The sequence below is a fragment of the Salmo trutta genome, chromosome 33 (genome assembly GCF_901001165.1).
Source record: "Salmo trutta chromosome 33, fSalTru1.1, whole genome shotgun sequence".
In the NCBI taxonomy this organism is placed as follows: Eukaryota; Metazoa; Chordata; class Actinopteri; order Salmoniformes; family Salmonidae; genus Salmo; species Salmo trutta.
In genome coordinates this window covers 4,181,272-4,205,382 of record NC_042989.1, presented here as the reverse complement: position 1 = coordinate 4,205,382, position 24,111 = coordinate 4,181,272, and the positions used below count along the sequence as shown (strand labels likewise).

Sequence of the window (24,111 nt, the reverse complement as noted above, 5' to 3'; positions counted from 1 at the left end):
TCAGAGCATCTCTGGAGAAACCTGAAAATAGCTGTGAAGCAACGCTCCCCATTCAACCTGACAAAGCTTGAGAGGAATGGGAGAAACTCCCCAAATACAGGTGTGCCAAGCTTGTAGCGTCATACACAAGAAGACTCAAGGCTGTAATTTCTGCCAAAGATACTTCTACAAAGTACTGAGTAAAGGGTCTGAATACTTATGTAAATATGATATTTGTTGTTTTTTGTTGCAAAAATGGCTAAAACCCTGTTTTTGCTTTGTCATTATGGGGTATTGTGCGTAGATTGATGAGGAAATATTTTTATTAAATACATTTTACAATAAGCCTATAAAGTAACAAAAAATGTGGAAAAAGTAAAGGGCTCTGTACATTATCACCAAAGATATTTTATAACTAACCCAAGATAGACCACAGCCTGTCGTTTCCAATGTAAGCAAATTAATCATAGTGGGCAGAACAAACGAGGTGGGCATAGCCAAGCAAAAGCTAGCGAGAGCCTATTGGTGCGTTCTAGCATGTATTTGCATATTTCTGTTAGGGAATGTCTACTCTGTGAAATTCGCCCTTGCACTCCTAAATAATGCAATTTTTTTAAACTTTGGCAAAGGGTAAAGTCTACAAAACTTAGTCCACTCTGTTCGTAACAGTTTTGGAAACAGAAAACTGCATTGAGATCAAATGTGACACCGAAGAGAAAATTTGCAGAATGTCGGCCAAAATCCATCTTCTCCCACTGCTGGCCACTGGGCTTCCTCTCACCACCATATTTGGTAATGAGTGGAAACGCCAACCGGATGCTTCACATTTATACATCTGGTGAAATATCTCTCTCATTGTTCTGTGTTATCACAATCTCTAGCAATACAATGCATGCCCACCTCAATCTCTAGCAATACATACACATATTTTAATAAGTGGTGTTTATTGTTTGGTACCCATCTCTCACTCTACATGTTCCTGGTAGATGATCGTTGTTCAGGACAGAAGACGGGTACGTTCATCTGAAGGTATTTTCCTCTTGATCTGAGGAGCCCTTTAGATCCAAACAAATAAAAACAAATTTGGGAAAAATTAACATTTCTCCGAACCGATTACTCTTTTCAAATGACTTTCTCAACATTTCAATTTTTTTTATGTTAATAAACAAAATATATGATGGAATCATTACCTTCTTTCTCGTGCTCCTTGACAGAGAAAATATATACCAAGAAAGAAAGCCTGAGGAGAGGAGGACACATTAGTTGTATTCAGACATCCCAGTTTTTTTACTTGGCCCAGGGCTAAGACCCATGTGGGGGAAAAAATATATATATACATGTGACCTCAATTACTCTCACTAACTAGCATAAATAATGTGTTGATGTCAAAGAAAGCAATTTAGCACAGAAATTTGAGTTACCCATCCGTAGCGTCATTAGTGTCGAAGGCAGGACTGACAGTATTGAAGTGTGTATAATAGGATAGGTAAATAGCCATACTCACGGCTAAAAAGGCCAGGCCTCCTTGAACAGAAGCAGCCCACTCAAAGCTCAGCTGCTGTGTGGTGAAGCCACCAAGCGTTGGACCACAAAACATTCTGAACAAATAAAAAACACCTTTGTTTAGGATTCATAACTCCAAACTCGAACCTTCAAATCATGCCTCAGAGTTAATATGACAAATACTTTAAGCACATACCCAATGGACCACACTGCTCCAAACAATCCAGACACTAGTCCAAGAGTGCTCAGCCCCTCCTCAAATCCATTTTCACTGCCATTGGAAAATTATCAATATTATTCCGTGTTCTGCACCTCATGCACTATGATGACACCTGTTTTTCTAAGTGAAAGTGGACATTGTAAATATAGTATATTTGTATACGTGTGTGTGTGTATGTGCCCTGGTGTGTATGTAAATGTTTATCTCACTATGCACAGTTGAGTATTTCAGGGAAGGTGGGGATGGCAATCATGCTTAGAGAGAATCCTATGACACCCAGCATGAAGACCAACAGCCACAGCTGACTACAGAGACAGAAAAAGTATAATTCTTATTGTTAGTATAATAGTAGTACAATTATAGTAATAATAGTGCATTTCACACTGATAATAACAGATTCGGACCTCTGGATCTGCAGAATGGGGACAGGACCTAAGAACCAGAAACCAGTTGCTGTAGACAAGCCTCCTAGCACCATCAACCATGGCCTCGTGGACTGGAAACACAACCAGAAGGTAAAATCACATTATTGTTTATGTGTGTAAAAGACAAGTTGTGACTTCGATACACCACTGGCATTGGTTGGTATAGTGTTGGGTTAACTGTACTCACAGGAAACCTGTCACTAACGATACCAAGCAGAGGTGAGGCCAGACAGTAAGGCAACGACAGGCCAAGCAAGAGAAGACCCACATAACCTGGAGAGAGGTCAAACTACATGTAGAAACAAAGGAAAAACATATTAAGGTATCGAGGTCCATCCTACTAGACATAACAATCACATTTGGAAATGCATTTTCAAATATGAGGCTTTCAATTATACCAGGGTTTGGAAAATGCCAGTTCAGTCAATTCATTAAGTAAACTGAATTAAAATGGAATTCACCCCAACCATGGTATATGCCTGGCTTTACCTTATCAATGGCATATATGGACAAGGTTGCATCCAGAAAGCCAAGTCCAGAGCTCAGGGTGAATATGGCAAAGCAAATAAGGACTATCTTCAGACGTGTGAACAGCCTGAAGAAGGAGTCCTTGGTAGGATCAGCAGCTGAACAGTGGAACAAACAGATTAATATAATTTGGCACGAAATATCGTCAAAATGACATTTAACCCCCCCCCCAAAAAAATACTAAATAGTGTCATAACGACAAATAAAAACAGAACATGGTCTCAAAATGACGGTCTCTTTTCGAATCAGGGTGGCGCAGTGGTCTAAGGCACTGCATCGCAGTGATAGCTGTGCCACCAGAGATTCTGGGTTCGAGCCCAGGCTCTGCCGCAGCCGGCCGCGACCGGGAGGCTCATGGGGCGACGCACAATTGGCCCAGCATCGTCCGGGTTAGGGAGGGTTTGGCCGGCAGGGATGTCCTAGTCTCATCGCGCACTAGCGACTCCTGTGGCGTGCTGGGCACAGTGCACGCCGACCAGGTCGCTAGGTGTACGGTGTTTCCTCCGACACATTGGTGCGGCTGGCTTCCGGGTTGGATGTGCGCAGTGTCAAGAAGCAGTGCGGCTTGGTTGGGTTGTGTTTCGGAGGACGCATGGCTCTCGACCTTCGCCTCTCCCGAGTCCGTACGGGAGTTGCAGCAATGAGACAAGACAGTAACTACTACCAATTGGATACCACGAAATTGGGGAGAAAAAGGAATAAAATAATAATAAAATAAAAAAAACGTAAACATTCAGTTGACACACTTTATTCTTCAATGGGGGAACGTAACTAGGGCTCCCGAGTGGCGCAGTGGTCTCAGTGCAAGAGGCGTCACTGCAGTCCCTGGTTCGAATCCAGGCTGCTTCACATCTGGCCGCGATTGGGAGTCCCATAGTGTGGCGCACAATTGGCCCAGCGCTGTCTGGGTTTGGCTGGGGTAGGCCGTCATTTTAAATAAACATTTGTTCTTAACTGACTTGCCTAGTTAAATTAAAAAAACGAGTTTATAGACAGACGACTATTAGTTAAAAGTTAATGAATAAACAGTTACCAAAGCTTGGTAAGATGTAGATGTTGAAGGGGACCATAAGAAATAGAAAGCATCCCAGAGCCATGAAAGGGACTTCGTATCCAAATGACTGATACAGCCATCCACCTATTGGTGGTCCCAGTATCAGACCCAGCCCTGTAAAGATCTCCAAACTACCCTGTGAAGACAAATTCAACATAGTAAACGTCCACATGCAGTTTTACCTCGTACCCACAGGCTTTTGTTTACAATTCCAAACAGAATCCAATTGTATCATCATATCATTACGACCAAATAGAGGAACTAGTCACGATGCCTGTTGCTAAGGAGGCTTTCAGACAGCCACAACACGAATAGGGAAAAACTTTTGGGATACAAAACATTTTAACAACCTAAACCATAATGCTTTTTTGTTTGAGCATGGTGTCTATTGCTTACACATAACATACCAGGCAAAGACCCTTACACAAGGGTCGGTTGACTAAACTCACCAGAACAGTTGCTATGTTGTTGGGGAAAACTTTTGCTGAAATTGCAAAAGAAGAAGTCATTGCAGCACTGAAGCCCAGAGCATCAACAGACCTTATGATAAAGCACAAAGTAATAAAAGTAGCTCCCTCAGGAACTCTGTCGAGTAAGCTGCAAAACAAGAAGAGGAAAAGTTTTAGACGAAAATATGTATTTGTCCAAGTTCAGTAAAATGTTGAGGAGGGCACTTAGCAATGTGCTTTGGCTAGTGTCTGTTGATGGAGAACTCACTCACCCAAAGAGAATGGTGCACCCCGATGATACGAATAAGCCTGAAATTAGCATGACCTTTGCCCCGATCTGGACAATCTGAAAGGACAGAGAGACGAGGCATGTGTTATGTGTGTGACAAGTCATGTTGCAAGCAGAATAGTCTGATGACTAGACGTAGGATGTGTGCCTCCCAAATGGCACCATGTTCCCCATGAGTCTGGTCAAAAGTAGTGCACAACATAGGGTGAATAGGGTGTCATTTGGTACATAGCCTAGTAATTCCAAATACTTACATATTTACCCAGTACTAAAGAGCCCATCAGATTGCACAGAGCATAGCAGCCAAATATAAGTCCGATGACAGTCTGACTGGCTCCTTTTTTCATGGCCTGTGTAGAGACAATACATACATAATGGTCCTGTGCTATCGATACATTACAATAATCAAACATACAAATACTGCAAAAACCTTGCTGAAAAAGCTTCAGTTAAGATTGTGTACAAGAAGTGGTTTTCCTTTTGGAAGACGAGGGCATGTGCTTAACAAAATTGGGCAACAGTCATAACAGCTGACTTTATGAAACAGTCGTGACTCAAAGTGTTGTTTAGGTCAGTTTATCACTAGCCACAGTTTAATAATCTGGGGTTGTCACGGTTGTCGTCGGTTAAGGAGGACCAAAACGCAGCAGGTATGTGTATGCTCATCTTGATGATTATTTATTAACTATCAAAAATGAACGTACAAAAATAACAAAAAAACACGAGAACGAACAACAACAACAACAACAACAACAACAGTCTGGCAAAGCATAAGGCTCAACACAGAACAATCACCCACAAATAACAAACACAAACACACCCTAATATATGGGACTCTCAATCAAAGGCAGATAGACAACACCTGCCTTCAACTGAGAGTCCCAACCCCAATTAACCAAACATAGAAACAGACATACTAGACTAAACATAGAATACCTGAAAACCAAACAGTGCCCCAAAACCCCGGAATACTTAAACCAAATGCCCCTTCAACAAAACACACCACCCCGAACCACATAAAACAAATACCCTCTGCCACGTCCTGACCAAACTACAATACTAATTAACCCTTATACTGGCCAGGACGTGACAGGGGTGAGTTTCCCAAAAGCATAAAGATCAGCTCTAGCAATTTGATCACCATCGGTCAACTGGTAGGCAATAGACAAACAATGATATTCATGCCAAAGATGATCTGATGTTGTTGGAAAACTCACCCATGAAAGTTTGTGCCATTACTTGAGTTTTTACTATACCTACCATAGGCTATCATTTCAGTCGTCATGACTTTATTACATTGGTTATGTCATTATTTTGAGACCATCATATAGCATAGGCCTTAAAACAGAGATTTCAGTCAGTCACAAGAGACTATTCTCTGGTCACTGAAATGCCATATGTCCACTGGACAGGCAATCACCTGACCTGTGTTGATGTGTGAGTGTCCATTGTATGGCACATTATTGCCTTCTGGGGCTTTTCTCAAGTCCAACACATGATACACATACAATCATTTAAACAATAATATAGTGGTATCTTCCATCCAACCAAGAAAATTACGAGTGAACTTTTACATTTGTCATTTCTGTTTTGTAGGCTAGTTTCCCCATTGGCAACGTGCCAACTTATTCTATAATCTGAATAAAGAAATTATTATTCTGCATAATAATTCTGCATTACTGCTCAGGCAGCATAGCCTATTTCACAAGCAATGAAGAAATAAAATGGTTGGTATTGAACATTACCTCGTTGGGGAAGAATGGCCCAAGTATAGAGTAGCAGATCATTGAGCTGAAGTTGACAGATGCCATTGATATCAAAGTGAGGATCTGATATCTTGTCATCCTTTGATTAGGACCACTTGTTGATTCTTCGGATGTGCTGCCATCTATAGAAAGAATGAATTGATCAAATAATGAATCAATGAATCAATCAGTCAATCACGCAGTAAACTGTTATGTTCCTTTAATTAGAACATAACACAAAGCCATATTAGACTACATAATTGCAGTCAGAGTCCGACTGAAAACAAAACATATTAACAATGTAACAACTGTTCAATGAAAAATGCAGCTCATTTCCAATATATGTAGTGGTAGGAGTTACATTCCCTGAATTACAAACGTTTTAATGATATTTGAAACTAGACATTTAAAGAGAGAAACTCTCAGAAACAACGTTTTATTATTAGAAAAACGGCAATTTATATCATTTATTCTATATAATGTCACCAACCTGTTTGTTGAACTTGATCAGAATCCATATTGTTGTCATTCATATTAAATTATACTCCCGATCCGGATTGTTATTCAAGTCACAAATGCCCAGACTAAAATTCCTGTTACACAAATAGACGACTAGATGTGGCTTCATAACGTGTTAACAAAATAGGGAAACCAAATGCGTCACAACTTGGCTGGTTCAATCCATCAATTAGAGTTCGGCGCTGGCGCTCGTCAAAAACAGCGTGGCTGTTGCCTGTAGAAAAAGCACTGAACCCAAACGCGTGTGTTTAGAGAGTTGCACTGTTAAATCTAGAGTTGTGACTGTGAACTGACTTGTTGAGTGGGTAGGGTGTCTTCCTGATGTTCGATAAGTACCGTCTTTTAAGGGAGTGCACACACACACACTGGCTGAAGCTCTCACAGTCTGACGTCTCGGTTGAGACGGTTAAGGTTTGGGATAGGTAGCCTAGTGGTTAGAGCGTTGGGCCAGTAACTGAAAGGTTGCTAGATTGAATCCCTGAGCTGACAAGGTAAACATTTTGTCGTTCTGCCCTTGAACAAGGCAGTTAACCCACTGTTACTAGGCCATCATTGTAAATGAGAATTTGTTCTTAACTGACTTGGCTAGTTAAATATATACATATTTTTTGAAATGTCAAAAACACATTTCTATCACTGTTGCCCCCAGTGGCACACACACACACACACACACACACACACACACACACACACACACACACACACACACACACACACACACACACACACACACATACACACACACACACACACACACAATGAATAGACATAGACATACGTGTTCTACATTTTATTACGTTTTTGGACATTGGGTGGTAGGCCTATCTTTTAATGCATGATATATCTTCTGATATATAAACTGGACAAAATAATTGTATAAGATTTAAAAGAAAAGAAAAATCCATCTAGGCAACAAAATAATATTATTTTAGGTGGTGATGCTGATTCATAATGACCACACACACTGTCTGTATTGATAATAATAAGCATTGAAGTATTGCTGTATTACACAGTAGAATAACAATGCTAAGCATTGAATAGTCGGACGGGGGCCACAGTGTCTCCCGACCCCTCCTGTCTCAGCCTCCAGTATTTATGCTGCAGTAGTTTATATGCCGGGGGGCTAGGGTCAGTCTGTTATATCTGGAGTATTTATCCTGTGTCCTGTGTGAATTTAAGTATGCTCTCTCTTATTCTTTCTTTCTCTCTCTCAGAGGACCTGAGCCCTAGGACCATGCCTCGGGACTACCTGGCCTGATGACTCCTTGCTGTCCCCAGTCCATCTGGCTGTGCTGCTGCTCCAGTTTCAACTGTTCTGCCTGCGGCTATGGAACCCTGACCTGTTCACTGGACGTGCTACCTGTCTCAGACCTGTTGTTTTCAACTCTCTAGAGACAGCAGGAGTGGTAGAGATACTCTGAATGATCGGCTATGAAAAGCCAACTGACATTTACTCCTGAGGTGCTGACCTGTTGCACCCTCGACAACCACTGTGATCATTATTATTTGACCCTGGTCATCTATGAACATTTGAACATCTTGGCCATGTTCTGTTATAATCTCCACCCGGCACAGCCCGAAGAGGACTGGCCACCCCTCATAGCCTGGTTCCTCTCTAGGTTTCTTCCTAGTTTCTGGCCTTTCTAGGGAGTTTTTCCTAGCCACCATGCTTCTACACCTGCATTGCTTGCTGTTTGGGGTTTTAAGCTGGGTTTCTGTACAGCACTTTGAGATATCAGCTGATGTAAGAAGGGCTTTAGAAATAAATTTGATTTCATTTGAATAGTTGAATCATCACATAACTTGTCTACAATACTTTTTCAAATAATCCTGCAGGTAACTGCCAAAAGAAGGGAAACACCAACATAAAGTATTTTAATAGGGTGTTGGGTCACTACGAGCCAGAACAGCTTCAATCCACCTTGGCATAGATTCTACAAGTGTCTGGAACTCTATTGGAGGGATGCGACACCATTCTTCTGTGAGAAATTCCATAATTTGGTTGATTGTGGTGGAAAACGCTGTCTCAAGCACCGGCATAAATGATGTATATACTAACAAGATACATGTATCCCTGCCATAACAATGGGAGTCGTTGTCCATAAAGCGGCATGGCGGGCTGTCTAGCTCCCGCCTATCCTTTCTTTGGATTTGTGGATTCATCTCACTATTGTAATCGTTTTTAACCTCCTGTATTCATTGGCAAGAGATGTTATGCTATTAGCCTCATGCCATGAATATCCATAGCCAACTCGAGCCAACTCAGATATAAAGTGTTTTTTCTCAATGTTGGCGAGATGTCACGTGTCCTACTTATATCAGTACACTCGTAACAACTTAACCATTACGAAACTTCTATAAACCTCAAGTAGCAAATAAGCCATACATTTTTTTGATGACCAAATTCGACACTCTCATTGGCCTCCATACAAAAACCTCCTTGCTTGGTGGGCGAAACACGACAAATGCTGGAGGGAGGCGCCGTTCCAGAATCTCCCCTAAGTGTCCAATTGGGTTGAGATCTGGTAACTGACACAGCCATGGCATATGGTTTACATGGTTTTCATGCTTATCAAACCATTCAATGACCACTCGTGCCCTGTGGATGGGGGAATTGTCATAACACAGCCGTGGAAGCCAAAATAATGTCCTGCCTAACATTTGTATGCCAGACCCTACGCATGATGGGGTGTTAATTACTTAATTAACTCAGGAACCACACCTATGTGGAAGCACCTGTTTCCAATGTACTTCGTATCCCTCATTTACTCTAGTGTTTCCATTATTTTGGAAGTTACAGTACTTTCAGATAAAGCGGCATAAGACAAATGTTAATGACTGAATAACATATTCACAAATGAATTAGTCAATCAAATCCAATTAAAATCTGAAAATGTAAAAAATGATAACTTCAATGTCTTCAGTACGAAGTGACACACTATTAGCAATAATGCAGACAATATCTATCAAAAGCAGCAGCAGAAACTCCAAGGAGGCAAAGCACTTCACATTCAAATGCAATGTTCAAGTAGCATCATAACCACACCCAGTGACTAAAACACAGAGCCAACCAAGCCTATACACCATAACATTAAATTAAGGATAGCTTTTCATTTTCTTGCAGGATTTAACATAAGTTGACGGATCTGACAGCAGGTGGGATTTCTACTGTATGCATTTTTCCCCAGATACATGAACCATGCATTTGATGATTTTGGTGAATGATTTACACATGCATGACATTTTTTTTCTTCATAGGTTCAACCAAATGAAATGATGGGCAGAAAGGTTTGATAATATACATGTTACAATTTAGTTATGAATGTGTTACAATTTATGTCATATGAGGGTATGTAGTCCTACAATAACATTTACATAATGGAAATATGGATATTCCTAGGTCCTACAAAAACATTTACGGAAAATGTGGATAATCCTAGGATCACTTCATAGAAGTGATCTTCGAAATAACATCTAAATAAACTCTATTACTTTCAAACTCATCTTGTTGTCTTTCCACAATCAACACGGTCTCCTCTCTCACAATACATTATTTCAACATTGTCCAACATTGCACTTACTTGTCTTATGACCACTATAACCTGCAATTTTAGTCAAGTCTTTTAAAATTGCACATCTCCACAGAGCAGTTTTTAAATCCAATGCATATGTACGGTAAGTAAGAGGAACTTACCTACTAAAAAGCTTTGTTGTGAGGCTTATTAAAGTGTATTTCATAGCCCTATTAACCGTCTTGTCCACCACAGAACTACATTGACAGTCCCGTGTTACAGGACCCAGGATAATCATCTCTGATTATTCTGTCACTTTGCATCAGAGTACGTTGTAACAGAGCCATATACTGTATATGACACATATGTCAGAGTTTTTAAACTTTGTTTCCATTGAACATGCCCTACCAATAAAGGCATTATAATTAATTATATTCATTTACCCCGAAATCTACTATTGTGTACCTTAGCAGTGCTTACCTTCCTCCTTTTTTTTTGACACATATGTGACGTTGGGTTAGAGCCAGTGATGTAGTGGTAAAAAAACATAGGTGGGTAAACACTGATCGCCATTTGCGGTGAGTAATGTAACGCTCACTATACTTTCAATTAATTTTTCTGCAAAAGGTAGGTAAACACTTGCACAAAATATCCTCCACTACACCACTGGTTAGAGCAGTCTCTTACTTCAGCCTTTGAGTAACATTGGCTAAGGCAACAGCAAAGGCCTGCACTGCTGAGAAAGGATACTGGAAATCCAGGATATATGCGTTCCCATCGATTCTGCCAAACTGCATCACCTGTAGAAAAACAGGGGAAAAGAGACAGGAAATCAGGAATAAAGCTGTAAGGAAGGCCTGTTTGCATCACATCTGTGGGGCATAGGTACAGGTGGGCCTGGGTGGGCCTGCTGGCAAAATGTGTAGAATAGCATGAGATTAGCTGTGAAAATGTAAAGTTTTCTCTTTCCCCATGACAAAATGTGTAAAATTGCAGGAAGTTAGCTGCTTTCCCCAACCCCCCCCAAAAATCCCAAATAAAAAAAAATAATTGGCCCAACCAAATTTCCGCAGGCCCACCCACCAATGAACTTCTGGTTGCGCCACTGCTGCCTGGAGTTCAATTTGCTGACTCATCTCAGCCATAAACAGGTCAATGTGACAGTTCGTGGCAGTGGTGGGATCTGAACCCAGGCCTCCAGAGAGACTGGAGGCTAAACTTATATTTAAAGCAACCGCAAACAGATTTAACATTCTAAATTATATATAGGTGGTTCTTTTTTTACAATGTATCTAGGTTTCTGTAAATAATGGAAGCAACATTTTACCTGTCTCCCATCCAGCTCAATCTGAAAGTTCTTAGCAGACTCCTGAGTGACCCGTCCTCCGAAGTCCAACTGGTAGACCTGTGTGGCCTCATTCCAGAGTGGCTGCTTATTGGCCATGACGTAGATGAATCCCTGGCTGCCCAGCCCGCGGTCCTCTCTCTCATTGGCCTTCCTGCACTTAATCTCCTCCAGTTCACTGGCCATCCTCATGCTTCTCTTACTCTTCCAACCCTTCTTGGAGCTCTGGCTCTGGTTCATCAGTTCGTCTCCGCTGATGAAGAGCTCGGGCTCGCTCTCCGAACTGTCCTGGAACTCGTTGGTGGTACTGGTCCTGTTGAGCTTCTTGGTTTTGTTCAGCTGCTCCCTCTGGCCTTTGAGTTTCTTCTTCTCCCTGCCGCCAAGCCTGGGGCTGGAGATGAGGGAGTTGAAGTCAGAGAGGGCGCGCCCTTCCTTTTTGGATTTGCCCTCTGAGACGGTGGTCATGTTTGCCGCCTCGGCTCGGCTGTCTAGACGTTTACGACTTTTCTTGCTGAACATGTCAGACCCCTGTCGGTCTGGAACGGGGCTTTCGTTTAGAGAAGACGGCTCCTGGAAGCTACTGGCAGATTCCGCCAGCTCCTCTGTGGGGCTTTTGGGTTTCGGCAGCTCGGTTGGTGGAGGAGGAGGAAGTGTAAGAGGTGGTGGGGGGGGAGCAATAGGAGGAGGTGGGGAGAGGACTGGCTTCTCTAACACCTGATGAGGTTTGCTGGGGAGGGTGGCAGAGCCTGACAGGTCCTGCATGGGTAGGCTATATGGGTTCCAGGGGTGCAGGCTAACAGGATGCAGCTGAAGCCCAGCACAGGAGGTGGCCCCTGGGTACATCGGGGGCAGAGGGCAGCAAGCTAGGTTGGCATGGTTGGGAGGGTATCCAGGTGGCAAGACCAGGTTGGGGTCCTGCTGGGCAAACTGAGGGACTGGAGCAACTACTTCGTTGGGAGGGCAGGGTGGTGGAAGGCTCTGCATGGACAGGAGTGGGGATCCATCCTGACCTACCCCTGGAGGGAAAGGTGACATGGAGATCTGGTAACCTGATGGGAAAGTAACAGTACTTGGGCTGCTGGGAGGTTTTGTTGAGAGTACAAAAGGCAGCCGTGTCATGTCCAGATGCTGAGCATTGCTGAAGATGATCGGGGGTGGTGGTTTGTGCGTTGGTGGTGGAGGAGGAGCTAAGATAGTCTGTTCTGGGGGTATCCAGAACTCCTCTGCAGTGTTTGGGTCCCACTGGTATGGTGGAGGACGTTTCAGAGTCAAACTAACTTCCCCAAGAGTCAAGTGACGACACTGCTGACTTAATGTCTCATCTTCGGTAAAGCCAGAGTTCACATACACAGTCCTATCCCTGCTGTTATCAACAGGATTCAGCAGATTGTAAGATGACTGAGAAGCTTGAGGCGAAGTGCTTTTGGAGTGAACAATGATGGTGCTGTGATGAGCACCTTTTCCTGGTGGAAAATCCTGTCGCACTACAGTGCCTCCTGCGATGCCACTGCTGCTACTACCACCACCACTAACACTGACACTCGTGCTGCTGCTGTTGCTGCTGCACTGAGTGCAGGTATACAGAGCCGTGGGCACCCTCTGCTGGTAAGAGAGCGCTAGGGCAGCACTGTTGATCTTAGACTTGGTTGGTAGAGTCCTTGAAGCGTCAACCATCTGGGACACCTTCAGGCGAGATTCCACGTCTCGCCGGTCAGGTCGCAAGGTGGCGTGAATCATGTGACTACTGTCCATGCGTTGGGGAGGAGGAAGTGTCGTCGTGTTAATGTTAACCTGATTGGCTGGATCTGGGTAGGGGGGTGGGTCTCTGCTGGGTATGGAGTATCGTGGCACAGAGAGGCGACTTAGAGTCGCTGAGCTGTAAGGAAGCTGGACTTTCTTACCGTCAGATGATGAGGTGACTTTAAGTGTGGCCGAACCTCCCATGCCTTGAACAGCGTAGGTGTTCTGGTTGCTTATGAGTCTTCTGCGAGGGCGACACACCTCCTCTACATTCCCACTGCTGTCAAAGGTTGTGATCCTCTCATATCCCATCTGGTACTGGAGACCAACTGGGTGGAGTGAGAACTCGTCTTTCTTCAGACACGGGTCTGCTGTGACCAGTATGTTGGGGTTGTCACAGTTGGTGATGAGGGTCTGAGGAGCGCTGGAGGTTGTGGCGGTAGCTGCAGACACTACGGTGCCTGGGTAGGGTGGTGGAGGGTTCACCTTCCTCATCTGGATCTCAAGGGAAGTCTCTGCATCGAGGAAGGAAGGAGGTCTAGACCGTAGTGTGTCTGTGTCTATGAATGAAGGAGGTCTGGATCGGGAGGAGTCTGCATCGAGGAACGACGAGGGTCTAGACCGCAATGTACCTGTATCTGCATCAATGAAAGAAGGAGGTCTAGTCCGTATTGTGTCTATGTCGATGAATGACGGTGGTCTAGATCTTGATGTGTCTGCTTCGATGAAGGAAGGAGGTCTAGACCGTAAGCTGTCTACATCAATGAATGATGGAGGCCTGGATCGCGGTAGATTTGGCCTGCCCAGAGTATGGCTCTGAGTATGCCCCTGCTCTCCTCTTTCTGGTCCCAACTCTGCACTGGGGTGGGGTATCTGTTGCAGTACCTGGAACTGCTGCAGAGAGATGGTGGGATAGCCAGTAGGCGGAGGGGGCAAGGTGATCTGCAGCTTCAGTTGCTGCTGCATTTGTTGGTGCTGCCTCTGCATCTGTTGGTGTTGCTGTTGTATCTGCTGATGTTGCTGCTGCAGCTGCTGTTGTTGCTGCCTCATCTCTATAATCTGCTGTCGGATCTGCTGTTGTTGCTGCTGCATTTGTTGCTGCTGCTGATGCATTTGCTCATGCTGCAGTTGCATCTGTTGGTGCTGCTGAGCGATTTGCTGTTGTTGCAAGTGTTGGTGCTGCTGTTGGATCTGCTGTTGTTGCTGTTGCAGTGCCGCCTGTTGTTGTTGGTGCTGTTGTTGCAGTGCTTGGTGCTGCTGAGTCTGTTGCTGCTGCTGCTGTTGGATCTGCTGTATATGATGCTGTTGTAGTTGTTGATGTTGTTGTTGAATCTGCTGTTGCTGTAGTTGTTGATGCTGTTGCATTCTCTGTTGTTGTTGCTGCTGCTGCTGTTGGGTTAGTGTCTGCTGTGGTTGTTTGGACTGTTGTTGGTGTGTCTGTTGAGACTGAGGACGTTGTTGTTGAGGTTGTTGAGGGAGGTGGTGTGGGGGCGGAGGTGGAGGTAGTGTTCCAGCTAGGAGGGGACCCATCTCTAGCCCGTTAAAGATCACCTGTCCTGGGTTGGAGTACCTTCCTAGAGTCCCACTGTACTGTGCTGCTACTGCATTCTGACTGTGATCAGGCCCTGCTATAGAGGCTGAGGCTGCTGCAGCGGCCGCCACCGCCGCTGCTGCTGAAGCCGTAGCCGTGGGATTGGTCAAGACATCCAGCTGGATGTTCTGATTGGCCAGCAGGGACTGGACCAGTCCAATGCTCTGAGTGGGGGACATGGCTTGGGCAGGGCTGTGGATGGGTGCAATGGGAATGTTGACCGTACAGGGAGGGTTGTCACTTGTCACTCCAGATGGTCCCATCACTGAAAGACAAGGCAAAGAATATTCCAATAACTTTAGGTATTGTTATGTACTACATTCACTACTAAACAGAAGTCAACATCCAACCAAAATTCATGTAAACTTGCACTTGATACTTAATTCCAGTATCAATTAATTGTTAGTTTGTTTAATTGTTCATTCATTCATGACTTACCTGGCAAGTCATCCTCATCCTCACTGAAAACGTTTGGGTTAAAGACAGGCAAGCTCATGAAGTCAAGTGATATTTTCCGCACCTCCGGAAGGTAGATTGTCATCTGCCTTGGTTGTAGATGGAGCAAACTGGTCTTATAGATAACTAAAACAGAGGAAAACATTTCTACAATCAAATTGGAATGAAATGGAGTGGTCAATATAAAGGAATAATATAAAATAAGGTAAATACTGAAAATGTGGCCGTGTTTGATTTCAGTACATTTTTTTCTCTCCAAATGTTTGTGATCTTACCTGCACCAAGATTAGCAGGTAGGAAAGAAGCAAGTCCAACGATTTTGAACTTTGTCCCCCAAATATTGGATGTGACTTGAGCGAGATAATTATGCTGTGAAATCAAGCAAATAGTAAAAAATTATCCAGAACCCAGAACCAAATATTGCATGCGCTAGCCAGCTAACTATACCCGGTTAACTTCTGGGCACAGAAGTGGTTAAATCTAAACATGCAGAAACCACCGTTTCAGCCCCTAACCACTAAATAACCACTATACCAACGTTCCACACAACACATATTCAGACAATACCTCAGAGATTCCATCCATTGACATCTCTCGACGCGTCAAACTGGGAGATCGAATTGGAGGCTTCTTTGTTGGTAACCGGGGTGATCGTGGGCCTTCTTGACTAGCCCGGGACATTTTGGGAGATTTTCTAGATTCCATGTTCCTTCTACGCCAGATAACAACCAAAACAAAACGGCAAATCAAGGCAAAAGTAGACCAATTTAAAATGATTAACAAATAACATTTAAAACAAATAAAATGATCAGTATGACATATTGAAGAAGCTTGAACTTTTGTATAACCTGGATCGGCTACTAAAGGTAATGGTTAAGATTAGGGTTGAATATGGTAAACATTAATCTTATAACCTCATTCTTCCAGAGTCCAGACCATTGTAATGAAAGATACCTGGAAAGCTTGGGTGACCTGTTTCCTCTGGATAGTTTAGGTGACTTCTTCCCGACCCACTCATCACTCAACTCAATGTCGCTGGAGTCCGAACAGTTACAGCTGTCAGTCATGTAGGAGATCATAGCATTCACACACACCTCATCTGGAAAATAAAACAAGCAAATAAACAAACAAACAAATAACAAATAAAAAATAATATTTCACTCAACCTCTATAAACAGGTCAGAACAGTAGAACTTCAGGAAAATACAATATACATGTGAACACACAATAGTAGGGTTGCCCAACTCATCATGATATACCGGTCTAAAATTAGCTGTTTGTGTGTAACATACTAACTATTTTTGAAAGCGCATTATAATACATTTTTCTGTGCCAATCCCACCTGCTTTGCTGTCTGTTTTAGGGTCTATGATGATGAACTCTGGCCGTAGCTTGCTGATGCGTCTGCCTTTGAGGATGGGCACCAGACCCCCTAGGTGTTCCAGGTAGAGGGTGTAACAGGGTCCCCCTGCCTCTGGGTTGTCCTCCGCTCGCTTCATGGTGCAGTGCAGCCTCTCGTTGCCAGCAGTGGGGTAGCTGACAAAGTCCCGGATGTTGTTGGGATCAGGAATAGGAGGCTAGAGAAACAAGAGAAGAGCATTAACAGTTGGTTCCAATCCGCTCCCTACCCCTACCCCTTCCCCTTGGCCCTTACCCCTTTAGATCGTTAGGATCTGGATAGGTACACTCAGGGTAGTGATGGAGCTTCCAGCATATCCCCTGCACCTTACCGATCTACAAACATTGAAGGATTACGACCAAGGGGTCCTGTCATTTTGAAATGAACAAGTCCAGATGGCTTTGAGCTCAGATAATAACCTACAGTAGCCAAATGAATAAAGCTAATTTTACCTTGATGGTGGGTATGAAGGCGGTTGTGACGTAGGAGCAGAGTAAGGAGGGCATGTTTAGTTTGCCCACGTCCCTCTCCTCCCGCAGGGCGCTGGCGATGCCCTGTTGGCACAGCAGCTGCAGGCTGGCCACCCGGTGCTCCACCCGCACCACGTACAGCGCCGTGCCACACGCCAGGAACAGACGAGAGTCTCTGTGGCCCCAGCAGATAGTGGTGATGGGGCGCTGCAAGGCAAAGGTTGACAAGGCAGGTTCCCAGTCAGCCTTGTTCTGTTGTATTCACATTCTATGGAACCTTGATTTCTGGCTTTCTCCATAGCCCACTGAACAAGACTTGGAAGTGTGGCAACAGTACATTTCATGTCAAGTATACTTTCTGTTAATATTGTAGTTATTCATTGAAGATTTCAGATGACTTATAGAATTTGACTTATACGTGTTAGAGGACCTACCCAGAAGGCAAAACTGGTTGAAATTATGCCATCACAAACAGATTACAACCAGTCTGTAAATATCATACTATAACATTTCAGAAAAGTGAATCAGAGAGGAGAGCTCACCTGGGCAGGTGTTTCTAACGTGTAGATATGTTCTCCTTGGATGTTGTAGAATTTGACCAGTGCGTTCCTCATGATAGAGTCCGAGGGGACTCCAGGGAGCCCATGTCTCTCCATTCCAGCTACCGCCAGGAGGTCCCCCTGAGAACACCACTGGACCTCCACATCTGAACAGGAGAAGCTCAGTCACAACACATTTGGTCCGCCCACACATAGACATTGAAAAAGTCATTACCTTTGAGTCCTGAGCGGATGACGGTAGGAGCGAGGTCATCGTAGTTGTTCATCAAACTGATGTCTCCTGATATGAAGCTGACTGTCAGAAGGGGCTTCAGGATACGCACTTGGGAGAGAGAAATAAACACATTAGCTTCCTGGCCAATGTGCCCGATCATTTTGCTCACAGTAGAGGTAAAAAATGTATCACATCTTTTTTTTTTTTTTTTTTTTTTACGTTCGAGAGAGGTACAAGACAGGAATGTTCTCTCTCTCGCTTGATCGTTTACAATGTGTTACCTTGAGATGGGTTATTGTCATAAGACTCAGCGTCACTCTCTGTGCCCATAGAATCGGTGCCTAAATGATCTAAATAACCACACTATCTTACATTATCATTATTACAGTATCTTACCTTGAGGTGGGTTATTGTCATCAGAGTCGGTGTCGCTTTCTGTGCTGTCCTCCACTAGGAAGCAGGGACAGTTCCATGACATGCCGACGATGCCATCTGACTCGTGTAGCAGGACATGGGCCAGCATGCGACCATGACAGTCCATCACTATCACCTGACCGTCGGCTGTACCAAACAACACCTGAAGTAAAGGCAGTGGGCAGGAATCATTCTTTTCTGAGAGAAAACATAAATGGGGCTGGTTTCCTGGACAAAGATTAAACCTAATCCTAGACAAAGATTAAGTAAGCCTTGTCCGAGCCAGAACAGCCCAAAGGGGCAGGAGCCTATCAAACTTTTCTACAGCACGAGGCAGCTTGACGTACAAGTACATCTCCTGGAAAAGGCAATAGACAAACAAGTATGCAAGAATCTCAAATGAACATGCTTTTTAGTCAAGGCCAAATCTGTGTCCCCGAAACCAACAGATTATTTCATATATTGTTGCCTGTAACAAAAAGGTCAATACTATAATACAGTGGGGGAAAAAAGTATTTGATCCCCTGCTGATTTTGTACGTTTGCCCACTTACAAAGAAATGATCAGTCTATAATTTTAATAGTAGGTTTATTTGAACAGTGAGAGACAGAATAACAACAAAAAAATCCAGAAAAATGCATGTCAAAAATTTTATAAAATGATTTGAATTTTAATGAGGGAAATAAGTATTTGACCCCTCTGCAAAACATGACTTAGTACTTGGTGGCAAAACCCTTGTTAGCAATCACAGAGGTCAGACTTTCTTGTAGTTGGCCACCAGGTTTGCACACATCTCAGGAGGGATTTTGTCCCACTCCTCTTTGCAGATCTTCTCCAAGTCAATAAGGTTTCGAGGCTGATGTTTGGCAACTCGAACCTTCAGCTCCCTCCACAGATTTTCTATGGGATTAAGGTCTAGAAACTGGCTAGGCCACTCCAGGACCTTAATGTGCTTCTTCTTGAGCCACTCCTTTGTTGCCTTGGCCGTGTGTTTTGGGTCATTGTCATGCTGGAATACCCATCCACGACCCATTTTCAATGCCCTGACTGAGGGAAGGAGGTTCTCACCCAAGATTTGACGGTACATGGCCCCGTCCATCGTCCCTTTGATGCGGTGAAGTTGTCCTGTCCCCTTAGCAGAAAAACACCCCAAAAGCATAATGTTTCCACTTCCATGTTTGACGGTGGAGATGGTGTTCTTGGGGTCATAGGCAGAATCCCACCTCCTCCAAACACGGCGAGTTGAGTTGATGTCAAAGAGCTCCATTTTGGTCTCCTCTGACCACAACACTTTCACCAGTTGTCCTCTGAATCATTCAGATGTTCATTGGCAAACTTCAGACAGGCATGCATATGTATTCTTGAGCAGGGGGACCTTGCGGGCGCTGCAGGATTTCAGTCCTTCACGGCGTAGTGTGTTACCAATTGTTTTCTTGGTGACACTGGTCCCAGCTGCCTTGAGATCATTGACAAGATCCTCCCGTGTAGTTCTGGGCTGATTCCTCACCGTTCTCATGATCATTGCAACTCCACGAGGTGAGATCTTGCATGGAGCCCCAGGCCGAGGGATATTGACAGTTCTTTTGTGTTTCTTCCATTTGCGAATAATCGCACCAAATGTTGTCACCTCACCAAGCTGCTTGGCGATGGTCTTGTAGCCCATTCCAGCCTCGTGTAGGTCTACAATCTTGTCCCTGACATCCTTGGAGAGCTCTTTGGTCTTGGCCATGGTGGAGAGTTTGGAATCTGATTGATTGATTGCTTCTGTGGACAGGTGTCTTTTTTACAGGTAACAAGCTGCGGTTAGGAGCACTCCATTTAAGAGTGTGCTCCTAATCTCAGCTCGTTACCTTTATAAAAGACACCTGGGATCCAGAAATCTTTCTGATTGAGAGGGGTTCAAATACTTATTTCCCTCATTATAATGCAAATCAATTTATAACATTTCTGACATGCGTTTTTCAGGATTTTTTTGTTGTTATTCTGTCTCTCTGTTGAAATAAACCTACCATTAAAATTATAGACTGATCCTTTCTTTGTCAGTGGGCAAACGTACAAAATCAGCAGGGGATCAAATACTTTCCCCCCCCCACTGTATGTATCTTATTTGTTTGTAAAAGGGCAATAAATGCAAAATGTTTTGTTTAGGTTCAGCCAGAAACCAGGTTAGTTCAGGTGTACCTACCTGTTGGTCGTCAGGTGTCCAGATGCCACAGGTGATCTGGCTCTCCAGGTTGATCTCTGAGGACCAGTGTCTCTGTCCGCTGACTGACCCCACCAAGACAAACCCATCCCTGTAGGCGATCAAGGCCTGAGTGCCATCATGGGACCACGTGAAATCACTCACCTGATGGAGAGATTAGAAATGCATCCATTATATTACCTTTTCAGCATTACATAATACATTATCTTTCCCAATAAAAATATATAAAAAATATCGTACCCGGGCATCTTATACCTACCTGGGCACCACGGTCATTCACTAACTCTACAGACCACCGTCCCTCATACTGAATCCAGACGAAGATGCCTCCCTCCATGTCACACGTGGCCAACTTCTGAAAGGGCTCATTCCAACGAACCAACACAACCTGCAAAGGGAAGTATGCAACTGCTATTATACTCCACGAACACAGGGGGCTCTCTAGGAATGTGAAAGTGGAATACAATTCATATTCAACATGAGATTCACATGCTGAATGAGAGAAAGTACAAAACAGTCCACTTCCTACACCTACTCTACATAGCCTATTTTATACTAACACAAAATGCTCTTTTGTGATGATTGTCAGATTAAATCTGGTTGTTTATATGAGGGTGTTTTTTTATTAATTCTGCAGATAAACACAGTTTCGGAAAATAACAAGACCCACCTCACTGTTGTGTCCTCGCAGGTTGAAGTTTATTCTCTGAGGAGTGTTCCTGTCTCTCCTGCAATGGCTGGATGTGAACGTCACGCCCACCACCCCTCTACCGTTCCCAGTGGCCAACCAGCCTTCCTCATAGTAGCGCCGCTGGCACACAGGCTTGTCCTTCTCGCTCTTGGGGACCCGGCCCTTCCAGGAGAGGCAGAGGATGTTGGAGTCACTGCAGAGTATGGGACCATGTTCCACAGTAGCCAACATCCCTACTGAGTGACCAGGCTTGGAAGTAAGCAGAGGAGGAGAATATAGTGGAGGTTGGTGTCTTTCTTCAAGGGTATCATTGACTGACTTGATTATTTGTTTGTTTTTCATTTGTGTTTTTATATCACTCTTGATTCTGGATTATTAGGTAGGCTAATGTGCTTAAGTTGTTTCTCCAAGAGGTAGGCCTAGCAAACCATCCAATACAGTCAAGTCATAACTCAACATTACTAGGCAATGTATGACCAGGTAATGTAACATGGAATAGAATAGAATTATAATAGCCTACGTGTTACTCACCTCATAGTTCCTGGACATTGTTGACTACAATTCCTCCTTTGTAGGTGGTGTCCATGTTTCCATTCAGATGGTGGGTGCACTAAAGAGTGAGCTATTTCCTAATTCCCAGATAGAGAAAATCTATCAATGAAAAAATTCTGAGCATCACACAGCATTCAGTTTACTACATGGAGACAACCTGGTCCTTATGTCTTGAAATGTCCATCCTGATTACATGGTGGCCTATGGCAGGTCTATTCAATAGGCCTGTGTCTTCATGAAGTGATTCCAATCAAGTGTCAGAAATACTGTAGCTACAGTATGTAATTTTGCAGTTTGATGACTATTCTGTGTCAAAAAATTAATAAAAAGCTAAAGAATAAATGTGGCTTTTTTATTCCAAGTTATCCATAGCCTATATAGATTCCATCGAAAGGGTGCAGCCTTTAAACAGGAAAAGCACTGCCTTGTCCATTCAGTGCATCAACCTTGAAACGTATCTTACTCTCAGCTATGACATGGGAATGTCTAGAATCCTGGTCTCTATGCAACACTGCATTGAACATTCTGAACCAAACACTCTTGCGTTCGTGTCTCCATAGATACGGAGAACGTCAGTCTGTTACGTCATTAACACGATACTAATTCAATAAAACTTGTAGATTTCAATGAATCTACAGAATAAGAATCATCCCTTAAATGACAGTACGCGAAATAAATAACCCACCACCCCACAATATGTCCAGTATCCGCAGGCTATATTTTCCATATTTACAATAAGATGGATAATCAATGAATCAATCAAATCGCCCTGTCATAGTGAATGAAAATACATTTAGACTGAACGTAATCGATCACCCTCATCCACCGCTATTCGTTGAGATTGAATCAGTGGAGAGGAACCTGTATAAAAAGGATGATGTCCTTCGCTCGTTTGCCTTTATCTGACCAATTCCAATTCTGACAAAATATGCAGGACACCTACACGAACAAGATGCAGAACTCACTTGATCAAATATAAGGTCGCTGCCATATCCTTCATCTGCGCAGTCCACCATAGATTTATGTTAAAGTGCAGTCGCGTTGCCAGGCTGCTTTCTGCTGACTCTCGGTGCGCCTTTAATGCAGGTTGCCATGTAGTTTTCATTGCCACTTAGGCGTCATTGGGTGCGTTCCAGGTTGACTTTATTGTAGTCACGCTGCGCCGATCATCAGATCTCACAAATCCTGGAGAAGTGTTCAATATCTCAGAAAGCATGTCAGTGTGATATAGCAATCTTCTGAGACCCGCAGCGTGAATACCAATACAAATACCCAAAGACATGCTACTTGCAGAGAAAAATCAGTTGATTAGAAAATCAAATATCAATGGTGAGCTATGTGGGTAAACAGATGAACAGATGAAGATATTTCTCCAGCAATAATCTGAAATAATTTTGCAACAAAAACAGAAATATATGAACTCAGCAAAAAAAGAAACATCCTCTCACTGTCAACTGCATTTATTTTCTGCAAACTTAACATGTGTAAATATTTGTATGAACATAACAAGATTCAACAACTGAGACATAAACTGAACAAGTTCCACAGACATGTAACTAACAGAAGTGGAATAATGTGTCCCGAAGCAAAGGGGGTGTCAAGTTCAAAACTAACAGTCAGTATCTGGTGTGGCCACCACCTGCATTAAGTACTGCAGTGCATCTCCTCCTCATGGACTGCACCAGATTTGCCAGTTCTTGCTGCAAGATGTTACTCCACTCTTCCACCAAGGCACCTGCAAGTTCCCAGACATTTCTGGGGGGAATGGCCCTAGCCCTCACTCTCCGATCCAACAGGTCCCAGACATGCTCAATGGGATTGAGATCCGGGCTCTTCGCTGGCCATGGCAGAACACTGACATTCCTATCTTGCAGGAAATCACACACAGAACGAGCAGTATGGCTGGTGGCATTGTCATGCTGGAGGGTCATGTCAGGATGAGCCTGCAGGAAGGGTACCACACGAGGGAGGAGGATGTCTTCCCTGTAACGCACAGCTTTGAGATTGCCTGCAATGACAAAACGCTCAGTCCGATGATGCTGTGACACACCGCCCCAGACCATGATGGACCTTCCACTGCCAAATCAATCCCGCTCCAGAGTACAGGCCTCGGTGTAACGCTCATTCCTTCGACGATAAATGTGAATCCGACCATCACCCCTGGTTAGACAAAAGCGCGACCTGTCAGTGAAGAGCACTTTTTGCCAGTCCTGTCTGGTCCAGCGACGGTGGGTTTGTGCCCATAGGCGACGT

The 24,111-nt window shown here is 43.8% G+C and overlaps 2 protein-coding genes across 2 annotated transcripts; both read right to left on the bottom strand.

Moving 5' to 3' along the window:
• Nucleotides 1–772: 772 nt before the first annotated feature.
• slc18b1 (solute carrier family 18 member B1) lies at nt 773–7,120 on the bottom strand. Its single transcript, XM_029729510.1, has 14 exons — nt 6,683–7,120; nt 6,193–6,335; nt 4,702–4,797; nt 4,431–4,504; nt 4,159–4,306; nt 3,689–3,845; nt 2,617–2,753; nt 2,315–2,416; nt 2,107–2,198; nt 1,912–2,007; nt 1,679–1,753; nt 1,484–1,577; nt 1,170–1,219; nt 773–1,034 (listed from the first exon to the last, which is right to left on the bottom strand). The coding sequence occupies exons 1-14, from the start codon at nt 6,723–6,725 to the stop codon at nt 977–979; spliced, it is 1,365 nt and encodes a 454-aa protein (XP_029585370.1). The 5' UTR covers nt 6,726–7,120; the 3' UTR covers nt 773–976.
• A 1,305-nt stretch (nt 7,121–8,425) lies between these two features.
• LOC115172254 (tubby-related protein 4-like) lies at nt 8,426–22,928 on the bottom strand. The gene is made up of 17 exons (XM_029729512.1): nt 22,824–22,928; nt 21,838–21,935; nt 21,286–21,555; nt 20,875–21,003; nt 20,598–20,759; nt 18,395–18,575; nt 17,999–18,106; nt 17,767–17,930; nt 17,207–17,431; nt 16,698–16,932; nt 16,310–16,454; nt 15,923–16,067; nt 15,631–15,724; nt 15,338–15,481; nt 14,860–15,164; nt 11,551–14,316; nt 8,426–11,023 (listed from the first exon to the last, which is right to left on the bottom strand). The coding sequence occupies exons 2-17, from the start codon at nt 21,853–21,855 to the stop codon at nt 10,907–10,909; spliced, it is 5,208 nt and encodes a 1,735-aa protein (XP_029585372.1). The 5' UTR covers nt 21,856–21,935; nt 22,824–22,928; the 3' UTR covers nt 8,426–10,906.
• Nucleotides 22,929–24,111: the final 1,183 nt, after the last annotated feature.